Consider the following 22,528-nt stretch of genomic DNA (forward strand, 5'->3'; position numbering starts at 1 on the left):
AGATCATGGTGTATTGCTCTTGGAACCAGTGTCTACTTCTATTGGAGTCATGGGAGGCTCACCCTAAGGGGGCAGCTCTGTTGTCTGCGGGTCGCCTAATGTCATGGGAACCATAAGAGCTCGACCTATGAGGGCGGTTCCACTTTCAGGTCGCTTCCAACTCTCAGGGGGGCCATAAAAGCTCAATCTGTAGTGAGGCTTCGCAGTTCGGGCTGGAGGTAGTCCGGGTCAGATCATTGAGGCTCACCCAGGCTGGTTATTCATTTCTGTTTTGTTTGTAGGTTTTGTCATTACTTTCGACATCAAATTATAAGTCGATGCTGCAGTTGCATTGCATCAGGCCTCGGAGATGTTGGTCGTCAACTCCTACGAGAAGCCACAAGGAGCTCGACCTAAGGGAGTAGATCAACTAACTGTAGGTTGCCAACTCGCGTGGGAGCCTTGAAAGGCTCGACCAGCAAGGGTGTCCGCACAGTCTGTATGCCGCTAACTCTCACGGGAGCCGCAAAGGATTCAACCTGTAGAGGAGACCTCGCAAAGAAGGCTAATGAGGCTCGTTTGGGCTGAAATGAGATTGACAGAGTTGCTTAATCGATTAGCCATCAACTCTTGTGGGAACCATGAACGGCTCGACCTGTAGGGGTGGCCTTACTCCGATGTGCTTGTTGCCAGACTGTTGGTTATTGAGGTCATTCTGCTGCTAATTGTTTTGTGGTGGCACAAATGCACCGAACTTCTCCCATGCTTGCATCTGATTGTTATGGGGGGGGGGGGGGGTTCTCAAGGTTCACCACAGATGTTCTTGCCCCCTAGTAATTGATATTCTTTCTGGATGTTGGTGCTACTCAAAAATTCCTTTGAGTTCATAGGAGGTCGCTATGTTTTCTGGATGTTGGAAATTAGAGAGTGAGAACTTAAATTTTTAACAGGTGAGATCCTTAGTTTTCTGGAAGATGAGGACTTAGCATTTTAGAATGTGAGAACTTAGCTTCTTGTAGCGTTTCCTACAGATTGTGTCAATTGATAGTGCGTGATCTAGAAGCTCTGAGCTGGAAGATGACCTGGATTTTAGTTGCGTAGTGAGATGGTTCGAGCTGCAACAAAACAAATCAGAGAACCCGGGGTGGCTAACTCGGCGAGGTCACTCCGATGCTTAAGTCAGTATTGTGGTATCTTGGTTGTGAGTTAAAAGCTTGAGTGTAGAGAGAGATAGTGAGCAAATAATCATGCGTACCTAATGTTATGGGGTTACTGCCCTTATATAGGTATTGTTTGGTGTGGGCCTTACACACCGCACCCGAGATTTCTGGGAGGTCGTGCTTAACCGGCCCGAGATCCTCAGATGTAACCGCCCTGCACGTTGACCATCCTCCGGAATATCCGGTACGTGGGCCAACTTCCAAGAAACATGGGAGTGTCGGGATATGCATGCCGAATTTGTCGGCGAGCACGTCTTGCAGGTCGCCACTTGGACCTCAGTCAAGCAGGCATGCCCTCGAAGGAGGTCGCTACTTGCATCGAGGTCACTTTGGCCAGTTACGAGGTGCTACAGGTCGGCCCTGGACGAGGTGCTTCTAGCCGACCTGAGTTGTGGTCGATGTCGCCAGATTGGCAGTGAAGGTAGGTTGACAAGTCGGGGCGAAGAGAAACCACGATCTGGGACTCCAAGTCATTGCTTAAGTGGTGTCTATGTATCACCCAGCTGTTCCAAGATGCCATGTGTCACGATGTCATTGGAGGAACAAATCCACCCTCGTCAATAGATCCAACTAATAAAAAAGGACTTAGGCAAATGCTAGTTTGTATTTTAGTGGAAGATGGTGAATGCTCAGTTGGATAGATTCATTTTAAATTCCTCCCAAGTTCAAATTGTTCATGTGGCAAGTCATTAGGAGGTTTATTTTTGCTAAAATGGATTTGATTCAATTATTTATCAATGTGGATGCATGATGTTTGTCCTTTTTGTAAGATTGATGTTACATTTGTTTTGTTATTGTCCTTTTATTACGACTGTTCTCTTTGGTAGTCCTTGAAATTTAATAGTCATTTCTCAGTATTCCTCTTTAGTAGACTTTATATTGGAGCTTGTTAATTCTTTGGTCTCTTGGGGAGCCTTTGATGAAGTTTTGGAATGGTTAGCTATTGCTTGGTATTTTGTCGGGAAAGCTTGTAATGATTATATATTTAATAATACTAATAAATCAATCGATTGGATTTTGAATTCAGTTAACAAAATTTTTGGATTAAGGGGCACCGGGTTAAATGGTATAAATTATGATTATGCTACAACTTTTAGTTCGTTGGAAAATAGATTAGGAGGTTTGAGTTAAAGTATTCATATTCAATGTGATGGGGGTGTTGCTAACTCGGGTAGGATTAGTTACGAACTTTGTATTTTTTGATTGCAACAAGAATTTTATTATGGCTGTAGGTGGTATAGAAAGCACATTGAAGCATGGTTTTTAAAATTGGACTGGACAGTCGGACCAGAAAAACCAGGAATCGGTTTTAATTTTCCCCAAAGCTGTTTTTTTCTTTAAAATCATTGATTTTGATCAGTAGACCGCTGAACCGGCCAATTAATCGTTTGAATGGTTTTGATCGTTTTTCAATTTTTTTTTAATTTTTTTATTTTTTTGTCAGAACAGATCGATCGTTCAGGTCTAACGGTCAGATCGTCCAAACCAATAACTGGACCCCTTATCGGTTTGGTCACCAATTTGGTTTTAAAAACCATGCATTGAAGGATCCTGTGGTGGCTGAATTAAGAGCAATTGGGAAGATTTTTCTTCTTTCTAATGCCAAGAATGTTGTGGACTCCCTCAATTCTCATTCCTTTGGTTTAGCTTGGAAGTATAATTTTTGAATAGATCAAAATTTGTGTGCCCAAATGACTTAAGCTCAATTGTGTATACATATATTCCAAGGAATTATAATATGGCTGCTAACACCCTATCATAAAAAGCTAAGTATTTTGATAGAGATTTGTATTTGGTGAGGCAACCCTCCAGTTTGTAATTTCTTTTTAGTGTAGTGTTATTTTATCTATTAAAGAAATACAACCCATCTTGCCAATATAAGCATGAGTGTTGATTTATTTCTCAGTAGGACTACACCTAACTCAATTATTTAAATGGGTTCGACTATGATGCCAAAAGGACAATGCTACTATGAAAAAACTTACAATCAAGAACCAATGAGTGGATTTTCACCAAAACTCATGAGGTTGTGATTGGTCAAAACCTTTTAGGTATCTTGTCTTTCCAGCATTATAGATTTTCCCATTTAAATTATTTAATGTTGTGTTTGGTTTGTGGGAAGATTTTGGTGGAATGGGAAAGGGAAAATGGGTGGAAATTTTTAATGTTTCATTGTTTGGTTGCAAAAGGGAAAATAGTAGGAAAATCAACCCCAGTAACTATTATTAATTAATTAATTCATATTTTTATTATTTTATATTTTACTATTATTAGTTATTAAAATTTTAATCAAATAATTTATATTTATTTAATTAATAATGACAATTATGTAATTAATTATTATTTAAGAATTAATAATTAACAATTTTTATTTTATTTCACTCATATTTAATATGAATTAATTAATAATTTTATTATTAATAATTATTTTAATTATTTAATTATTTTTATTGAATCATTAATTACATTAATAATAAAATCCTTATTTATTCATTAATTACTTGGTAAATTAACAGATAACTATTTTTGTTAATTATTAATTAGTTAATAATACTTTTTTACTTTTTAGTATTTTATTATTAATTAGATATTAATTGTTTAAACTCCATAATTAGTTAATTAATTAATGTTTTACCTTTTATTAGTTTTTATAAGTTATTATTAAAATTATATTTATTAATACCCATGACTTAATTAATAATTTTAATATTTAATGTTAATTATTCATAAATTATTAAATTACTTTTCATTGATAAATTATTTCTTTTAATTAAATTATTAATTATTTAATCAGTAAATTAATTAGTTATTAAATATTTTACTGTTAATTCTTATTAAATTAATAATATTTGTATGATTTAGTATTTTGTTGTTAATTATTAATTTGTTATGAATTGCTTAATTATTTATATCATTAATTAATATTTTAGTTTTATTAGTTTATATTGTGTTATTAATATTTTATGTTGTTAATACTTATTATTTAATTAATAATTATAATATTTATTCTGAAAATGATTAATTATTAAATTTTTATTGATTAATATTTTCATTAATTATTTATTTTAAGTTGCTTGTTAATTGTTTTAATTAAATTATTTTAATAATTAATAATTTATTTATGAGTCATAGATCTAGTATTATTAACTCTTAGAAATACTACAAGAAAGGTGTTTTTTAGTTAAATCTCTCCCTACATTTCCACTTGTTTTCCACCAAAATGGTGTGACTCCCCATCCAAAGAATTATAATATATAATCCCACCTTTTTTTTCATGATATCCCATAAGCCAAACATGAAAAGGGAGAAATATTGCAAAATGATCAATATATTCCCTTTCCATCCCACAAATCAAATAGAGCAGAATTCGGATTTGCTCTCACAGAACATGTTTTACACTGACCTCACAACCACATCCCACCGTGTATTGAAAACATCTCCCCATGAATAAACACAAATAAGGAAATGTTCCCCAGGACATGCTGTGACTCTTAAGTTCTGATCTCGTAGATTGCAAAGAAACATACTGAAAAGGAAGAGCCAAGTCACCCAACTCATTTCCAAATGCAAAATTTCTGGAAACGCCAAATGAGGCTTAAACGCTAAGGCCATGGAAAATGAGAGCATAACCAAACTTCGTTTGAGAAATCAGAACCGTTGACCTTTTTACTTGATTAGTTGGAACCGATGACCTTAGATTAACAACGCTAAGATGTTCCTCCAATTTTCAAGAGAATACATTACTTTTTGTTAATTGCATGTCACCAAACAATTTTTATTCATTGCAATTTTTTCTTGCAAGTCTTAAATATTGTACTATATCTTTCGTTGGTATCAATGTATTTCCAAAACATATCCATATCTGATTTATCCGATATGATATCCAATACCGATAGTTTGATCCTTGGTTGTACCCACCTTAGACCCAAATTTAAGAAAGATAAAATCCAGAACTTTTGATATGTTGTATGGTCACTCATTTAGAAACACCAGAAGAGAAATGGTAATATCATTCCCTTGCGCCCATGCAATAAACAGAAATAAAATACAGATATCAAAACCATCTCTGATAGATCTAGATATTTGAATCCTTCCTGCAAATACAAAATTTACGAGTAATTACTTACTGTTTTTTCCAACTTACATTATTGGAGAATCAATAAATTTAAGAGTAATTACTGTATTTTAACTGCCACTCCCGAGAGGCGGAGCCATTCACAGAAAGGTTGGGTGTCCTCAAGCCTCGAGGTAGAGATCCTTGAGCTTTGCCAGAGTGCATATAGTGACGTTTATGTATGGAAATGTCTCAAAATACTAATAGAACAAACAGACAACAAGAAAAATGAGACATTTCATCTGGACATGACGCAACAGCATGCTCCCCCTCCCCTCATTTATGACGTTACCAGTTGCCTCATTTTAACCAATAAGTTCAGTCATAGGGGTTTCTGAAGTTCTTGAGGAGTTCTGGGATATCATAACCTAGCATATCATCAACGGCTTGTATCATTTTAGGTTTCAACCTCTCGAACTTATCAATGCTATAACCACTCAAGATCTCTCTGAAGTGATCAACATTTGGGAAATCGCCAGCTGGGAGATGGAACTCCCTTTGGACCTGTTTCAACAAGAGGGTAGAAATGAATGACCATTCAATTGCAATAAGCATTAAATGCATCAAGCACAATTGCAACAAGAATGCAAGCATATGTATATGCTTATGTGTGAATGCATATCAGAGAGAGAGAGAGAGACCTTTGCAAATTCGTCTTCTAGGTTATCAATAAGTCTCTGTTGAGCCTTGGCTTTTCCCATCATTGCAGGCATCTCCTTCTTAAGATGGCTTATTACATAGGCATGAATCTTTGCAGCTCTCGCACGTTTTACAAATTCATTTATCTGTGAGAATGGCATTCTTTAACCACACTATAGATGGGAGGTACCAAGAGAAAAACAGATAATAAGTTGAGGCTGTGTTTGGCATAGCTTATCATGGTTTATCTCCATATGGATGAGGAGATTTTGCATCTTATGGATAAGGTAGGCTCAGATGGAAAACAAGTGTCCTGCTGGTTGGACAGGTGACCAGGTTCTTAATACGGGTTACGAGCTGATTGGTTTTGTATTGTTTTGTTTTTTTGAAATTCTTTAACATCACAGGTCAACCTGTTGACCAAGAGGGAAAACCGGTTCAAAAAAAGGTAAAAAACTACTTGTCATCTTTGTTGTTGACCATGAAAAGTTTGAATTTGTTGTGTCTAAGGGGTTTGAACTAGGGGTGATCATTTCCAGCCAGGCCCGGGCCCAGGCCTGCATATATATTTTATACATAATTTGTACATATGTTCATCTGTTGTTTTATGCTATATTGTATATTTTATATATAAATATTATATTTTGACACTTGAAATTCATATTTATATAAAATAAATTTTGCAAGCATATTATATATTAATATATATAGTATAAAATATTGTGTATATGTAGTATTTTATACATAAAAGACAAAGGCCCAGAATCAGGCCTGGCCCAGCCCATGATCACCCCTATTTTGAACTTGGATAATGCACTCCATTTTTATTTTTTTGGTTTTTTTTCATGCAAGGCCTACCCCCTGAAAATATTAAAATTTCAAAAAACTTAAAATTTCATGTGTCGGGGCAGAGCCAATACCATATACCCAGATATGTGACAAAATTTTGAATTTCATTAAAGTTTCAAACTTTTAATTTCATTAAAGTTTCAAAAGAAGCTTTGATGGGACAAGAAAAAGGAGTTGAGATCTCCTTTTAATTTACCCAGTCAAAACAGCTTTTACTGACCCATCTGGATAATAGCTTTACTTCAACAAATGGCATCATTTGGACTTTTCTCCCTTTTTACCGGAAAAAGCAGAAAAGGCCTTATTTTCCACAAAGCCAAACACAGCCTTCCATTGTGAAAATGAAACTATGACAGAAAAGCAAAAGAGTAGTGAATATACTCTGCGATCACAAGCCTTCTTTGGAATATCTTTCAAATCAGAAAGAAGATCATCTTGTTCTTTCTCAAAAAGCTCCTTTCCAATTGGACCAACAGCTGCTTCATTCACTGGTTTGTCATTGAATGAACTGTCAAAAATCAGGAAACATATTAACTATAATGAAATCGATAGAATTCAGGTTTTGGTGAACCAAAATGCACAATATTTGAACAAATCATAAATTCCAATATCACAACCAAATTGAAGTGGGTTTAGAATAAGCAAATCATAGCCTAGCAATTGAGACCAACCAAACATATTTACATCTGATTAAGAACTCTAGCATTATCTACCACGAGCAAATGATTGACTTGTAGAAACTAGATTTGCATAAAATCCAGAGTACAGACATGCATCAGATCAAGTCTACGCAGATTCCTCCCAAATTTTACATGTATTTCAGCTCATGCAAAAACTAAATTACATCCATATTTCTTAAAGAACACAAAATTTCTAAATGGTAACAAATTCCTAGTTCTAGGAATGTATTATGCCTTTATCCTGTTAGTGGACAAGTTTGGAATTAGGAATGGACATAAGGCCACCATATCCTAATAAGAAAAAAGGCACGCAACAAGGCCCTTGGGGAATCTGAAAATAGAAAGAGGGGGAGAGAGAGAGAGAGAGGAAATGAAATGAAGAAAAACACTATTGCCTAAAAGAGAAAACAAGGGCCCAAACATCTTTCCAAAGAAAGATTATCATCTTAAAAGAAAGACTCGTAGAAACAAGGTAGCATTTGGCTACTCCCCAGTTTTGTACCATTATTGATGACATATCAGCAACTTGTGAGACAAGACAGACCATGTCTAGTTTTCAGAAACAAGAGTATTTTTTAAAAGAGACTACCTATATTTACAGTTCTAGAACCAAATTATCAGTTAGTGAACAAGTTCTGCTCCTTTACTTGTTTTAAAAAAAAATAACATGAAAACTAAACAAACCATGTACAAAACAACTCCATTAGTTTGTAGCGAATTAACAGCATGAAAGATAGAGACCATACCCAATATAAACACGCATAACCTCAGGAGTATTTAGAACTTTTCCAAGTGACCACATCAGTGCCCCATAAACTCTCATCAACTACAATGGACCACCAATAAGCATGTTAAAAATGTGAAGACCAATTGCACAGATAATAAATAAAACTGCCAACTTTTCTCACTTGTTGTGTATCAACTTGGTCAGCCTTGTTAAGAACCACACGTATTTTGTCATCGTGACCACGCAAGGATCCAATTACACGCTTGAATTCATCACTTATATCAAGCTTGTGAGGATCAAACAGAAGAAGAATGAGGTCACATTTTGCTGCAAACCATGAGGTGACACCTGTAAAATCATAGCTCCGCTGTGTTCTTTGCTTTTCTCCAGATAAAACTCCAGGTGTGTCCACAAACGTTATATGCTCTAGAAGCTTTGCATACATAAATAGTCAAGTTACAATAATACAAGAATAAACCAAAAGTGCATTATGACAAGTCTACAATGACAACTCACTGGATGTGGCATCTGGGAACACTGAAATTTTGACAAGAATGCAGTTCCAAAACTCGTCAAACCACTAAATGGCATATCTGCCTGAACAGCAATAGTGTTCCCTGGAATACTCCTTTCATCAGGCCCCGACTGTATAATAAAATTCCAATAAGTTAGAAAATAACTTATGAACAATTTGTCCAAAATGCCTAAGAGATAATTTCGGGACATCAGCAACGCTGGAAATAAGAAATTAAGAATACATTTGAAAATTAGGGAAAACCAAAGATTAGAACGTACGAGTACCAATCTGTTGTTTTAGGCGGTGTTTGGAACCGTGGGCGTTTTTTCAATAAATGCTGCTACATAGGCGCCACTTCAGCATTACACCCATCACGCTGATCCGTACACATAGACTTGCAAAAGCTGGCCTTGATTTATGTGTGTGCATACCGTTGGGGGAAGCTTTATTTTAGCGCTTCCCCCAACAGGTAGGCGTTTATTCACTGTTTCGATGATGTGGTGCCTAGTGGCACCTAATTGTCAATTAACGGTTTCATTATTGCTTTTCTCAGTTTTGCAAACAAATCAAGTACAAACGTTTAGTGAATAAACGGAAGCTATACCAAACACATACTTATTCACGGCGTTTGAACATACTTTCTTTAGCTATTCAGACAGCAACAGGTTATCCCCAAAATTTCCTTTGCTTGCATTCTTCTTGGCCTTTAAATGGTTTCAGCAAGCAACGAAGAATTCTATGGAACCTGCTGTCCTTTGCTATTTGTTAGCCAATAAGGACACAACAAAATAGAAGAATTTTTTATGGGAAACACACCACAAATGGGGCTGTTATTGGGAAAGTCAAAAGAACTATTGTTGAATGGGTGGGCATCTCAAGGAATTTGATGGTATCAAGCTGGAGAATTTTAATATGCAGCAGACTATTTTTGACTTTTCTTTTGCCACAAGAAGAGGGGTTTTTTATGAGTTTCCTTGGTCATGAATGATATCCATTTTGTCCCCATGTACATGTTTCTAGCTTGAGGAAATTTCACCCTCTAATCCTCTATTAACAATACAAATTACCATTTATAGAAAAAAATGCGTGCACCATGTATTAAAAATTTGAGAATAATTTGTCTTTGTTAATTAAAAACTACACATTTCTGTTGTAAGGCTTATTTAATTGTTACTTTATAGCTGCTGTTAGTAGGCTGACTTCTTAGGATACTGTCAGTTAGTTACTTGTCTTTTTCTTATTATTTTTGGTTCTAGGGTGTGCCGCCAGGGGCATACTTGTAATTTCTATTCCTTTATTAAGTTAATATAAATAGAAGACTGGCGGCAGCCAGTACCATCTTTTTTCCCTCAATCGTACCTCTCTTTTTCTTCTCTCTCTCTCTCTCCATAAATCATTACAATTTCCACAATAGACTAGAAAACAAATGAATTCCTAATATTTATTAATTTTTCATGAATTGACAACTAGGTTTGCAACAAGCAATATTCAAGTGCAAATCAAATAGAACATACAAGTGTCCAAAATAGACTGGAAAATAATCCAAATCTTTATATTTATTATTTTTTCAAAAATGAAAACAAGTTTGCTTTTTTGTAACAAGGGATGTTTAACCATCTAACCAGATCAGGGAAATGGTGATACTGGCCTACAATTGCCATAAAAAATCCCTATTCAGCTAGCAAGTAAAATAACAGTGAAAGAAAAACTCAACAAAAACCCGAGATCTACAATTTGAAGAATTTTTCTTCCTTTTTGAAGAACCATTTAATAATTAATATATATGTGACCCTTCAGAGAAAAATAATCAAGTAATAAAGTACCCACATGCAGGGAGGTTGGTCCTAAAATACAAAAACAACCAATTAACCAAAATCAGAGATAAAATGTAGAATGACTTTGTCTATTTATGGAATCTTTCACATGATAGAAAAAAAAAAAAACAAGAATGCAAAGGAAGAACAATTTTTATAGTGCCAACACACTTACATGAGATAAGGTAGATGATGAAGTTAAATATTTCACTTTTGTTCTTTGCATTGTTCCTCTCTATTCTCAGCAAGCTTATTGCTACATAGTAACTCATTTTTGTGCAAGTTATTCTGGGAAGAAAAAAATTTATTTCTTTCTTGCTTTCCCTCTCCCACCAACTCTTGAACCTTTGACCTCTTGTAGACACACACATTAGTCATCAACGAGGTTACAAAGGGGTTGATGATTTACTTCTTTCTTATAATTATGCATAAGTTTTTGTTCATTATCTTAAACAACCTGGTAGAATTTACCTGTACTGTCTTCAAGTAAAAATTCATAATTTTTTCTTCAAATGGTATATAGAAACAAAAAAAAAAATCCGGATAAATTTCAAAAGAAAATCATCAAAATTTTTATTACAAAGAATGGAAACGAACAACAGACATCAATAGAAAGCGTATGCAAATGATCATAAACAATGGATATCGAGAGCTTATTCATTTAAACTGAGAAGGTTCATAACAAAGAAACAGGGTTGAGATACCATAACAACAACAAATCTGTCAGTTGTGGGCTCTGGTCCAATGTGAGCACCTGGAAAAGATGCAGGAAACCATGAGGAAGATCGCATGATCTGTTTATCCAATTGCATGCAATAGGAAATGAAAGAATCAGGCAAGGAAAAAATAAGCTAATATATAAAGAAAATGGTTTTGAATTACCTGGATAACTGCTTCTGAGCAAATGTTTTATGAATGTTGTTTTTCCAGTAGAATACTGACCCAAAAGCATCACCATAGGTCTTGCATCAAAATCACTACTTATCTGCAAGTTGAACAGATCAAAATCACAATGATATAGGTGATCCAAAATCTAACCGTTCTCAACAGAAATTCATGATATTCAGAGCAAAAGATCGGAAGGATACAAATTTGGATGTGTTTCAAGAATAAAGTAATAAAAAAACAACATACAGAGTCCACTCACCAGTAAGGGAGATACAAAATCATTAAAGCGATATGTGACCTCCAAAGGCTTTAGCTTTTCAATGTATAGTTTCTTCAAGCCATCAATTATTGAGGTAACTGAGCTTAAAGGTATCTAGACATGCAAGGAAACAAGAAGTAAATAAAGATCCAACTACAAACCCTAGACATGGATATCTCTAACTAAAACAATCAAACTACAAGATATGAAATTATGAATAGAGAGGAAAATGACTCATCATCATAAAACATAAATAGAAAGGGAATGCAAGAAAATTCCTAAGGAATTCAATTAGAAAAATAAAAATAAACCACCAATGCATAAGAATATCAATAGCCTATTGCCACTGAACATATAACTGACAGGAAAATAAAGAAAAAAGTTTGCATGGAAATGGATAAGGTCAATTAACCATTATCCAGTCAAATTCCCAACTTAGATAGACTGTGCAAAAAAAAATGTTTGACACAAATGCACAAATTAAGAGGTGATTATGCCCTAGTGTATCTTCTTGGCATTATAGGTGCAAACCCTGAAATATGAGCCTGGCCCGGGCCTGAAATATACGGCAAGCATACTGCCCAGACCTGTTTTTACGGTGACTCCATAAGTCTTCAGAATAAGGAAGAAAAATATGGCAAGTGTCATTAGCCATTATCTGGTTGAGAATAAACATAAAAATAGAACCACCAAATTATCTCATGCATAGGTGCAAGCACTGAAATGTTTGATACAAATGCACAAATTAAGAGGTGATTATGTCCTAGTGTATCTTCTTGGCATCATAGGTGCAAGCCCTGAAATATGAAGCTGGTCCAGGCCTGAAATATATGACAAGCCTACTCCCCAGGCCTGTTTTTACTGTGATTCCAGAAGTCTTCAGAATAAGGAAGAAAGATATGACAAGCCTCATTAGTCATGATGTGGTTGAGAATAAACATAAAAATAGAACCACCAAATTATCTCATGCATGACCATACTTCAACTACCTATCTGTATTGACCATTTTTGTTTACAGATAATCATTTTTTTAGGTTTTCAATGCAAGCAATAATGGCTTCAAGCAAGCATCATTTAAGAAAAATCCTAAAATTTTACTGCAGGTACAACAGCTCCTTGTTTCTGATGGGACAAAACAAATCAAGAACATATGTGGAAAACTGATTATATGAGTAGAACTCATTGGCAAATACAATGTAAAAAGGCCAGGCAGGAAAAACAAAGTGAGACTATTGTCAATTGTCAAATAGAGAATTCTACTAAGGAATCTACAACAGAACACACACACACACACACACACAGATATAAGTGGAAGAAACTGTACTTAGAAGAAAGCTAATGACAGAAAGGGAAAAATATCAAAGTCTTGGATATATTGAAACCCGTATACTAACAGATAGAACAATTCCTAGCCATGCCGAAAGAAAGACATAATGAAGCTGTCACCTTCTTTGAAGATTTTGAAGAAAACCAATGAGCTGATGGTGATGATTGGGGCTGGATAGTTACTGCATAGAACCATTGATAACAGTTAGGAATTTTTAAAGGAACCAATGAAACAAGTAGGTGTTAATATAAGAGATAAAAGTTTTTTACCATTATCAAGCTCAGGTTTTTGGGGTGAGCGCTTTCTTTTCTGAGAAGCCAGTAAACAAAAAAGTGAAAAGACTCGAGCAACACTTAGATTGCCATACTATGACAAAAAAACAAAACAAATGAAATACTTACAGCTATTAAAACATCCAAACCTTCCATTACAGGAGGATTTAAATTCTCCGAATTAACTACAATGGAAGAAGTATGCATAAAATCAGAGTCAAATAACTGGATCATTATCATCCATGTCTTATCCCAACTATATGAGGTCGGCTAGTCAAATAACTGGATAGGATGGCTAAATATGAGTAAAAAAATTAGATAGACATGCAAATCAATAATTAATCATATCCTTATACTAGTTGCTAATTTAAGTGCTCATAATTTAACAATGATATGGCACTGAACAGAACAGAATGGTGAAACAGGATTCATGTAGCCGACCCCATATGACAGAAGTAGGAAAGCTAAAAATGTAGTTACATGCTTACTTCCACTGCTAAGAAGGTCCGGCGTTATTTCATGTCCCGCTTGTGCCAGAGCAACTAGCTGTTGATCATGAAAGGTCAGTGAAAACCAACTTCTTATCAAATTAACAAGATAGAAGAAGATATTGAAGTATAACCTGCATTGCAGCAATGAATTCTGTGAACCCAAGAAATCCCTGTCGTTTGGAATCCGCAATGGCCCACACCTTTAAAACCAAAAGGTTGTCAACTTAATACGAACTAGTTATAAATGGAAAACGGCTAACACAATAGAAATGACACCCTAGACTTGTCATTGAATTAGCCAGCAACCAACTACCAATATGCTAGTCACCCAGATCCCATAATGCATGCAAACGAAATTTAGCAATATTACACAAACCAGAAAGAATTAGTATATTGATACATCAGACGAGAAAAGATAAGGCGTAGACTAGAAACCTGAACCCTGATTGTCTAAGAAATTATCGTTTCAAGAAAAGGAGAAGAAAAAAAGACCATCTTGCCACATAGTCTCCCATTCGTATAGGAGGAGAAAATGGATTCAGATGGCATAGAGGTCATCAAATCCGCAGCTCAAATGCCCGTGTAATCCATTCATAAATACATAAAATAATTGATGAAAGCTGCAGAAAACAGAGTTAATATAACAATGTTATTGAACTGTGGATACAATTCCTGCATCAATGCAGTGATTTCTTATTTAAGATTTACTCAAGTCGCTACTGATTTATCAATTCAATAAAAACCAGAAAATCCATGATCATGTAAACTACCACTCCATGAAACCATGGAATCACACAGTACAGAGATATTTAAGTGTCGAATCCACAGAACAAAGAGAGGATACATATGACAAAAATGAACCGCCATACGATGAATGCGAAGAAAACCCCCAAGTAAGTAAAAAAGGAAGAAAGGGAAAAGTTAAAAGTGAAGAAACCTGCTTGAGTTCTGGTCGAGATAAATTGGACATGGCGAAGAACTTGGTTGCATCGTTTCCCGTAATGCGGCCATCGCCATCTGAAGAGTACAAACAATAGACGAATTTGGTAAATAAACAGAGACGAGTTTGTTACATGGAAGCCAAAGAAAAACCAGGAAGAAGTGTAGGACAAGCCTGAGTCGGCGTAGTTAAACCACTCCTGGTAGATCTTTTGATGCTCCTTTGAACACGGACCGATCGGACCTGTAACGATCTCCATCAACCTAAGCGGTTTTCTGTCAGATTTGAAATTTCGACGGTTTTCCTTTTTTTTCTTTGGTATTCTATATTATCCTAATTTTTAGTGAGAGCGAGCCAGCGAGGGAAGAGGACTAGAGGAGAGAGACTAGAGTCTTTGGTATTTTATTTTTCAGATCTTTCCGATTAAATTCAAATCTCTCTCTCTAGACTCTAGAGAAACGAAATCAGGTTTTCTAACAGTTTTCTCGCATTTGAACGGAGTATATATATATATAATATTTTTTTTCTTCTCGGGTTGAGAGACCTGAGATGACTCCCACAGTCCACTTAAATTACTGAGTTACCCTTATCACCACGTTGAATAAATTATAAGTTGCACAACATACTCACCAGAAGTAGGGAGTGAATCATCGACAGCCGTCTGATGCTTTAGATATTGTATGGGATAAATGGTTTGAACTTGAAAACGATTAGGTCGCAGCTCTACAGAGTTTCCAGTGGAGATTTGTTGTCTGAGAGGAATAGATAGACGGTTACAGATCCAACTGGAATATGTACTATAAAGGTGGTGTGTACAAGATAGCATGATGGGATCATTTCCTTTTGATTTGCCTTTGATTGAAAGTGTGGTGTTCTATTTTAGCGAAAAACGGTTACATTCTGCTTTCGCACTTTTTTTTCTTTTTTGTCTACTGTTGATGAATTTTTAATTGGTAGAATGACTGATCAGTACAGGTCAGAATTTTTATCAGACGACAGATGATAGATGGAGTGAGATGAGCTGTCAATGGCGTGGATCCCACCTATGCATGTCCTCGTCGTTCAAAATTCAAAAATTAAATTTTCAAAGTTGTGTTTGTATTGAGGGCAGAAACGGAATTTTATTACGTTTTTAACCACGAGAGTCGAGACTTGCTGGTTTCCTTTCAGGCTTTCAAGTTTCATCCAATGCTAGTATGCTAGTATGCTACATGCCCAGTGCCCACATTCCTATTGGAATTCACCCTCGTTAACGTAAATATACACGATTTCATTCGTTGCTTGGTTGCGACAGTAATCCCTAGGGGCAAGCAAAAACTCTGTTCACACTTAAGCATGGAATCCAGCCGCAAATTGGGACGTGTACGCAAATTTGGTTTCGATGCGATCTAAATCAAGAATCAAAATTGGTTTCGGTTTTCTTTGCGTTTGAAAAGAAGGTGTAATTATTATCAATATAAAACTATATTTTGATTCAGTTTTGTATGTGTTTAGACGGTGTGTAGTTAATGTAAAACGTCATCGCTACATTGATTCCAATACAACCTCAGGCTTCATTTGGAAAGAGTACAAATATAAATATTTAGAGCGCAAAATATTGTATTGTATATTATTTATATGTATTTGTACTCAAAAACTTGGGCAGTGTTTTTGAAGTTTTTTGTACACAATGGAAGTCTATCTTTTTCTAAAGGAAGTTTATATTTTTTCTCCTTCTTTTTTAATTTTTGATTTTTTTATTTCATGCCATTTTTTAAACAACTAATTAAAGACTTTTCTTTTCCTATAAATCTTCTTAAAATCTCTCTCTCTCTTACACACACGTCCTTAATTAAATAATTTCCTTTCCTAAATTTTTTTCTAAGGCTACGATTGTTTTCGGTATAAATGTGAATCGACATAAAACTCCATTGTCGGTTCGCATTTGCGTGTATTTGTTTTTTAGTGTAAATACAAACCGGTGTAAAACTTCATAACTGGTCCGTATTTTTTAAGTGTTTGTTTTCAATGTAAGGTTTACATCCAAAACCTTCATATCAATTAACTTTTCCATTGATTTTATCGATGTATATTTACATCAATTCTCACATCAAAAAAGCTCCAACAATCCATTAAAATTTTAAACCTATCAATTGAGTTTTACATCGATGAAATTTCCACTGTAAACAAATGCAATTTAAACTATCTCCACCTACAACTTCGTTCCAAAACATCTCCTAATCTATCTCACTTTCACAGGCCCAATAATTGTAATCTAATGCCTATTTCCCACCCCTTATCTCTCTCATTCTCTATCTATTTCTATCTCTATATCTTTCTACCTTTTAAATTCCTTTCTACCATTTAATTTTTTTCATCAATGTATTAAAATATTAATGTTTAAATTAAAACTTTTTTGAAAATAGTTTAAGTTAAAACTTAAAGGACTTTTTGCAAAATAAATGACAAACTTTGATAAATTTGCAAATTCAATTAAGCTTAGAAAAATATGACCAAATCAATGAACGGGACAAAATTTAAAAATTTTATGGCAAATTTGCCCTTAATAAAAAATCAAAAAGAAAGATCGACATGACGGTGCCCACCTTTACGTTTCCTGATCAAAACCCCTTTTCTTACTCTTTCTTTGTGTTTGATAAACAACTATTCAAATGGATTGCAGAAAAAAAAAAAGAAAATCAATATAGCTCAAGGTAGATCTAATGAGTCCAGCTTCTATCAAGTATCAAGGTAGGTTCTATACTCGCACCATTCGCGTAGCATGAGGACGTGCCACGCGTCCTTCGACTCGTGTGGCTGCTTAAAGCGTGTATTTAGAGTAAAGGCCGTTGCCCATCAAGGCATCAAATTCAAACTCCATACGAAAATCTATAATATTTCGTTCCATTCTCCACTTCCCGCTCCTCTCTTGCCAAACCGATTCTCTCTCTCCCTCCCTCTCCAATCGGTAGCAACCACCAACCATCATCGGCGACTGGAGGAAAGAGCCAACCCTGCTAGAAGCCGGACTCCATGGACAACATCATTTCGAGTGATCTGGTTTGGATTTGGGTCGCTACTAAGCGTGTTCGTGTTTCATTGGATTTACTACGATAATGGTCGCAATTGATGCGAGCTCAACAGTAAATATCTGAACAATCGATTCAGAAACAATTAAGGCCATACAAAACATCAACTGGACAAGGTTGCAGATGTTTCCATTTGATCGAACTTTCAGACAAAAGGAGGAAAATTAAAGAAGACAAAAAAACAGATAGAAACAAAGTGAGAAGAAAAATATATTCAGATGATTTATACATGGCAAAAGTAGACTTAATTTAGCAACTGTTGAGAGGAGGAAAAAGGTGAAACAGGACAAAGAAACAAATATGCAACCCCAGTTCTCGTAAGCTCCTAGTTTAATACGTTTTTCTCTTAGACTATGTTTGGTTTGAAGGAAAAGGTAAGAAAAGGTGAGGAAACCTATACGAGGTTTATAAGGTTTTTCCACCTTTCCCTTCCTTTCCCTACTTTTTCCTTCAAACCAAACACAGCCTTAGGGAAAAAGTAGTAGACCCACCAAATCTAATGTACCCATTTTGAACCAATCCAAAATAAGACTTTGAAATAGAACAAGAAAAATCAAAATTTACACAGAACCCACAACTCTCAGCAATGGGGGAGGGGGACCCAAGTGAGAAGTGTGTGTATGTGATGATGCAAGAGAGGAAGAGCTAGAGACCAGTACTGGCGACAATGGAGATGTCCATGTCTCTATAACAAATTAACGATCAACAAATATGTCTACAATATCCTTGAATGCCTTGTGATCGAGTAACAATGTCATTATATCTTGAAACATGATTCCTAAAACACAAAGCTACACTAAAAAAGATCAAACAGAGAGAGAGAGAAAAAAAAAACACTCAAAATAGTGTTGTTCAATTAAAACTCCACGAATAATAATAGAACAAGGAAATACAACAAAAGCCAGCTAAAGACCTGGTTTGGGGAAGTAAGGCACGACTTGGATCGCTTCAAAGATAGCCTACAGCCTTGGGTCTCCCCGTAGTTTGTTCTTCCTGCAACCGGTAATGGTTGTTGGTCATCGTCGATTAAAGAGGGAGAGGGAGGGAGGGAGAGAGAGAGAGGAATCAGTTTGGCGAAAGAGGGGCTAGAAGTGGAACGAAATATTATAGGTTTTTCGTATGGAGTTCAAATAGAGTCTAACAGCATTGATGGGCAATGGTGTTTACTTAAGCCACACGCTTTAAGCAACCGCACGAGGCGAATGACACATGGCACATCCTTCTGTTGCGCGAATGGTGCGAGTAGAGACTACCCTAATAGAAGTCGGACTTGGAAAACTTTCCAAAGCAAAGACAAAATTAAAAAGAAAAATTCTCGATTAATAACTTGTACTTTGGGCCTAGTGCCACTTTGGTCCCCGAACTTTAAAATGTGACAACTCAATACCTGAAATTTCAAAACTGTCGATCCAATACCTACCATTAAGTGGTATTTGAAAAAACCACAAATGCCCTTTGAGTGTCATCTAATTTTCTTTATCAACCATTCAAATGTTGACAAAAACTTAACAATCCCAAATCTATACTTCTTATATTCAAGAAAGTTGGGGTTACGTCTCATTGGACATTTTGGACCCCAACTTTCTTGAATAAAAGAGACAAAGATTTAGAACTCTTAATTTTTTGTCAACATTTGGATGGTCGATAAAGAAAATTAAATGATACTCAAAGGGCATTTGTATCTTTTTCAAATGCCATTTAACAATTAGTGTTGTCACACTCGAAAGGGCATTTCTGATCATTGGGGATTTACAAAACAAAGACTCGTCGAGAAGGCATTGACAATGATATTGCAGTGCTATCACAAGTTCAAATATTATAAACATTGCACTTTGTTGCAATTGTTCCAAATCTTTGCTCCAAAAATATGTTTCTTTAATATATTTCCAACACTGAATAAAATCCTGGTTCGGGGTTCTCCAACTTTTTTCACCACTTGAATTGGGGGAACCAACCACCAAAACTGCGTAGCAAGAATTGGGAGAATCAACAGTCATAATCCGTTTCAATTTGAGGGTAGAAGACGTGGCTCATTTATGTTTTGTTTTGTTTTCAGTGGGGTTTGGACCTGGCCCTGAGTTAGTTGAAAAAATGGAAAGATGGAAAATAGGTGGAGGAGGAGCTGTTGAATCCGGGAATACTAAAAGGTTGCTAATCCTACTAGGTTCAGGTACAAACAATGGAGGAGCATACCTAGATGGTTGTTGCTGCGGTTCAAGGAGGAGCCTTGGTATCTTCGTAGAAGGGGGATCTTCTAACTCATGCAGATTTCTCCATTGCTTCAAATGGTAGTCCATGGAGGAGAGAGAAAGAGATAGAGAGAGAGAGAGAGAGAGATGGGTTTTGTTTCACTTGGCTTGGGTGGGTTTAACAATGTCTAGGATTGATCATTGGGTAAGATGGGTATTTGAGGAGAAAGTTTTATAAAGACTCTTCATAAACTTCTTGTGAACTCTATATATTGTTGTAATGAAAGACAGAGAGAGAGAGGAAGCTTGCTCTATGGCCCTTGTTGCGGCATTCCAATGAAGGAGATGGTGAATAGTGCCATTGAAATCTAGGTTGGTGTATAAAATTTAAGAAAAGGTAATTTTGTCCTTAAAAAGAAACTTTTGTCGTTGCCACTACTTTTGTAATATATTTATAAATGTATCTGATTTTTTTAAAGGGAAAATTCTCGATTAGTATCTTGTACTTTGGGCCTAATGCCACTTTGGTCCCCAAACTTTCAAAATGTATCAATCCAGGCGGAAGCAACAATGGCCATCTTGTTTTGAGGTGCGTTTGAAGACACTGTAAGACTTTGGATCATTTTCAATGTTCAGGACAATGGGTATCTTATTTAAAATCTTTTCTCTATTAGCTTCAACCAAAAATACAATTGACTGAGTAGAGATAAAATTAGAACCTATGTGTTTCTCTATTCTTTGTCTTTGACTTCTTCTAGGTTCTACTATAGATGTTACAGTTGTATTATTTCTTCTTTCAGCCTCATTATTACCGATAAGTATTGATATCTGAGTTTCTCTTTTAGGTTTTTTATCATTTTTTGTAGATTCAGAACATAGTTTATTTTCAAAAAGTTCAACATCTCTAGTTTCAATTATTATGTTGGACTCTAAATTTACAAGCCTATAGGCCTTGCTATGTTCTGCATATCCAACAAACATACTTCTCTTTGCTCTAAGTCTTAACTTGGTTCTTTTATGATTTAGAACTCTATAATATGCTAAACACTCTCACACTTTTAAATATGCTAAGTTAGACTTTCTTCTTGTCCATAATTCATATGGACATTTGTCATTAGTTCTTGAAACAATTCTGTTATGTAAATGGCAGACTGTTATGAGTGCTTCCCCCCACAGGTTTAAGGGTGCATTAGCTCTCATCAACATACAATTTATCATTTCTGTAAGTGCTATATTTTTCCTTTCGGCCAGACCATTCTGTTGAGGGGTATAGGAAGTAGAACTCTAATGTATTATTCAAAATTCTTCACAGAAAGAATTAAACTCATTTTTAAAGTATTCAGCACCCCTATCACTTCTAAGGATTTTAATTTTCTTTTCTAATTGATTTTCAACTTCAGTCTTATATAGTTTAAAACATGTCAAAGGCTTCATCCTTAGTTCTCATAAGGTAGATATAGGTGTATTTAGAAAAGTCATCTATAAAGGTTATGAATTATCTCTTACGTCATCTAGTTATTATACCATTGAGTTCACAAATATCAGAATGAATTAATTCTAGAAGTTGAGAATTTCTCTCAACACTAGGGAAATGTTTCTTGACCATTTTAGATTTTACACATATCTCACATTTTTCATTTGATTCATTATTATAAGCAATTATACCAAGTTTGTTAATCTATATATCATGTTCTTGATGGATTTAAAATTCAAGTGTGCTAATCTATCATGCCACAATGAAAAAAGCTCAATAATATAAGTAAAACATTTTACTTCATTAATACTTAATTTGAATATACCATCACAACCATATCCCTTTTCCAATAAACATCCCATTCTTGGATAAGATTAGTTTGTTGGATTCAAAAACAACTTTGAATCCCATCTTACAAACAAGATTTACTGAGACCAAGTTATTTCTAATGTCAAGAACATGAAGAACATTCAAGAGAGTCAATGTCTTTCCGGAGGTGAAGTTCAATTCTACGTTGCCTCTTCCAACAACTTTGGCACATGTTTGGTTTCTCATTTGTACATCCTGGCCATCAGTCACTTCATATGTCTTGAATAAAAACTTGTCCTTGCAAACATGGACTGTGGCACCTGAATCAAACCACCATCCAGAAGACGATTCTACCATGTTGACTTCAATAATCATGGCCACTAGATTGTTTTCCACAATGTTTGCAGACTTGGTTTTACCTTTCTTATGTTAGCAGACTCGGGCATAGTGCCCCTTCTTTCCACAAACATAGCAGGATCCTACCTTATCGTTACTCATCTTGAAGTTCCCATTCTTCTTCTTTACTTGTAATGCAGGGTTAGTCTTCTTCGATCCGTTTTTCACAAAATTAACCTTAGAGTTCAGCATACCGGCCAGGGTCTTATCCTTACTGTCTCTAATCCGAGACTCTTCTTCAATACGAAGGTGTTGCTGAATTTGCTCCAAGGTAAGTTATTTAGCCTTATGCAAAAACTTCCTCTTGTAATCCTTCCAAAAAGGTGGAAGTTTGACAATGATTGCTCCCACTTAGAAATATTTAGAGAGGATGATA

The 22,528-nt window shown here is 35.4% G+C and overlaps 1 protein-coding gene across 1 annotated transcript; it reads right to left on the reverse strand.

Annotated features, from left to right (window-relative positions):
* Positions 1 to 5,178: 5,178 nt before the first annotated feature.
* LOC104606517 (EH domain-containing protein 1) lies at positions 5,179 to 15,194 on the reverse strand. Its single transcript, XM_010271763.3, has 16 exons — positions 14,891 to 15,194; positions 14,714 to 14,793; positions 13,908 to 13,976; positions 13,774 to 13,831; positions 13,415 to 13,470; positions 13,283 to 13,322; positions 13,133 to 13,194; positions 11,687 to 11,800; positions 11,422 to 11,524; positions 11,244 to 11,293; positions 8,725 to 8,853; positions 8,390 to 8,641; positions 8,228 to 8,307; positions 7,183 to 7,309; positions 5,955 to 6,098; positions 5,179 to 5,817 (listed from the first exon to the last, which is right to left on the reverse strand). Exons 1-16 carry the CDS (start codon positions 14,973 to 14,975, stop codon positions 5,632 to 5,634), a joined length of 1,635 nt encoding a protein of 544 aa, XP_010270065.1. The 5' UTR covers positions 14,976 to 15,194; the 3' UTR covers positions 5,179 to 5,631.
* Between the last annotated feature and the right edge of the window lie 7,334 nt (positions 15,195 to 22,528).

Source organism: Nelumbo nucifera, chromosome 1 (genome assembly GCF_055504915.1).
Source record: "Nelumbo nucifera cultivar China Antique chromosome 1, China Antique-T2T, whole genome shotgun sequence".
In the NCBI taxonomy this organism is placed as follows: Eukaryota; Viridiplantae; Streptophyta; class Magnoliopsida; order Proteales; family Nelumbonaceae; genus Nelumbo; species Nelumbo nucifera.

Bases quoted from the DNA above. Each gene is read 5' to 3' on its own strand.
- LOC104606517 (XM_010271763.3), bottom strand. From the start codon at position 14,975: ATGGAGATCGTTACAGGTCCGATCGGTCCGTGTTCAAAGGAGCATCAA. The intron at 13,195-13,282 runs GTAAAAAACTTT...GGTTCTATGCAG, and splicing joins AAAACCTGAGCTTGATAATG to TAACTATCCAGCCCCAATCA. The intron at 8,642-8,724 runs GTGAGTTGTCAT...ATGTATGCAAAG, and splicing joins GTTCCCAGATGCCACATCCA to CTTCTAGAGCATATAACGTT.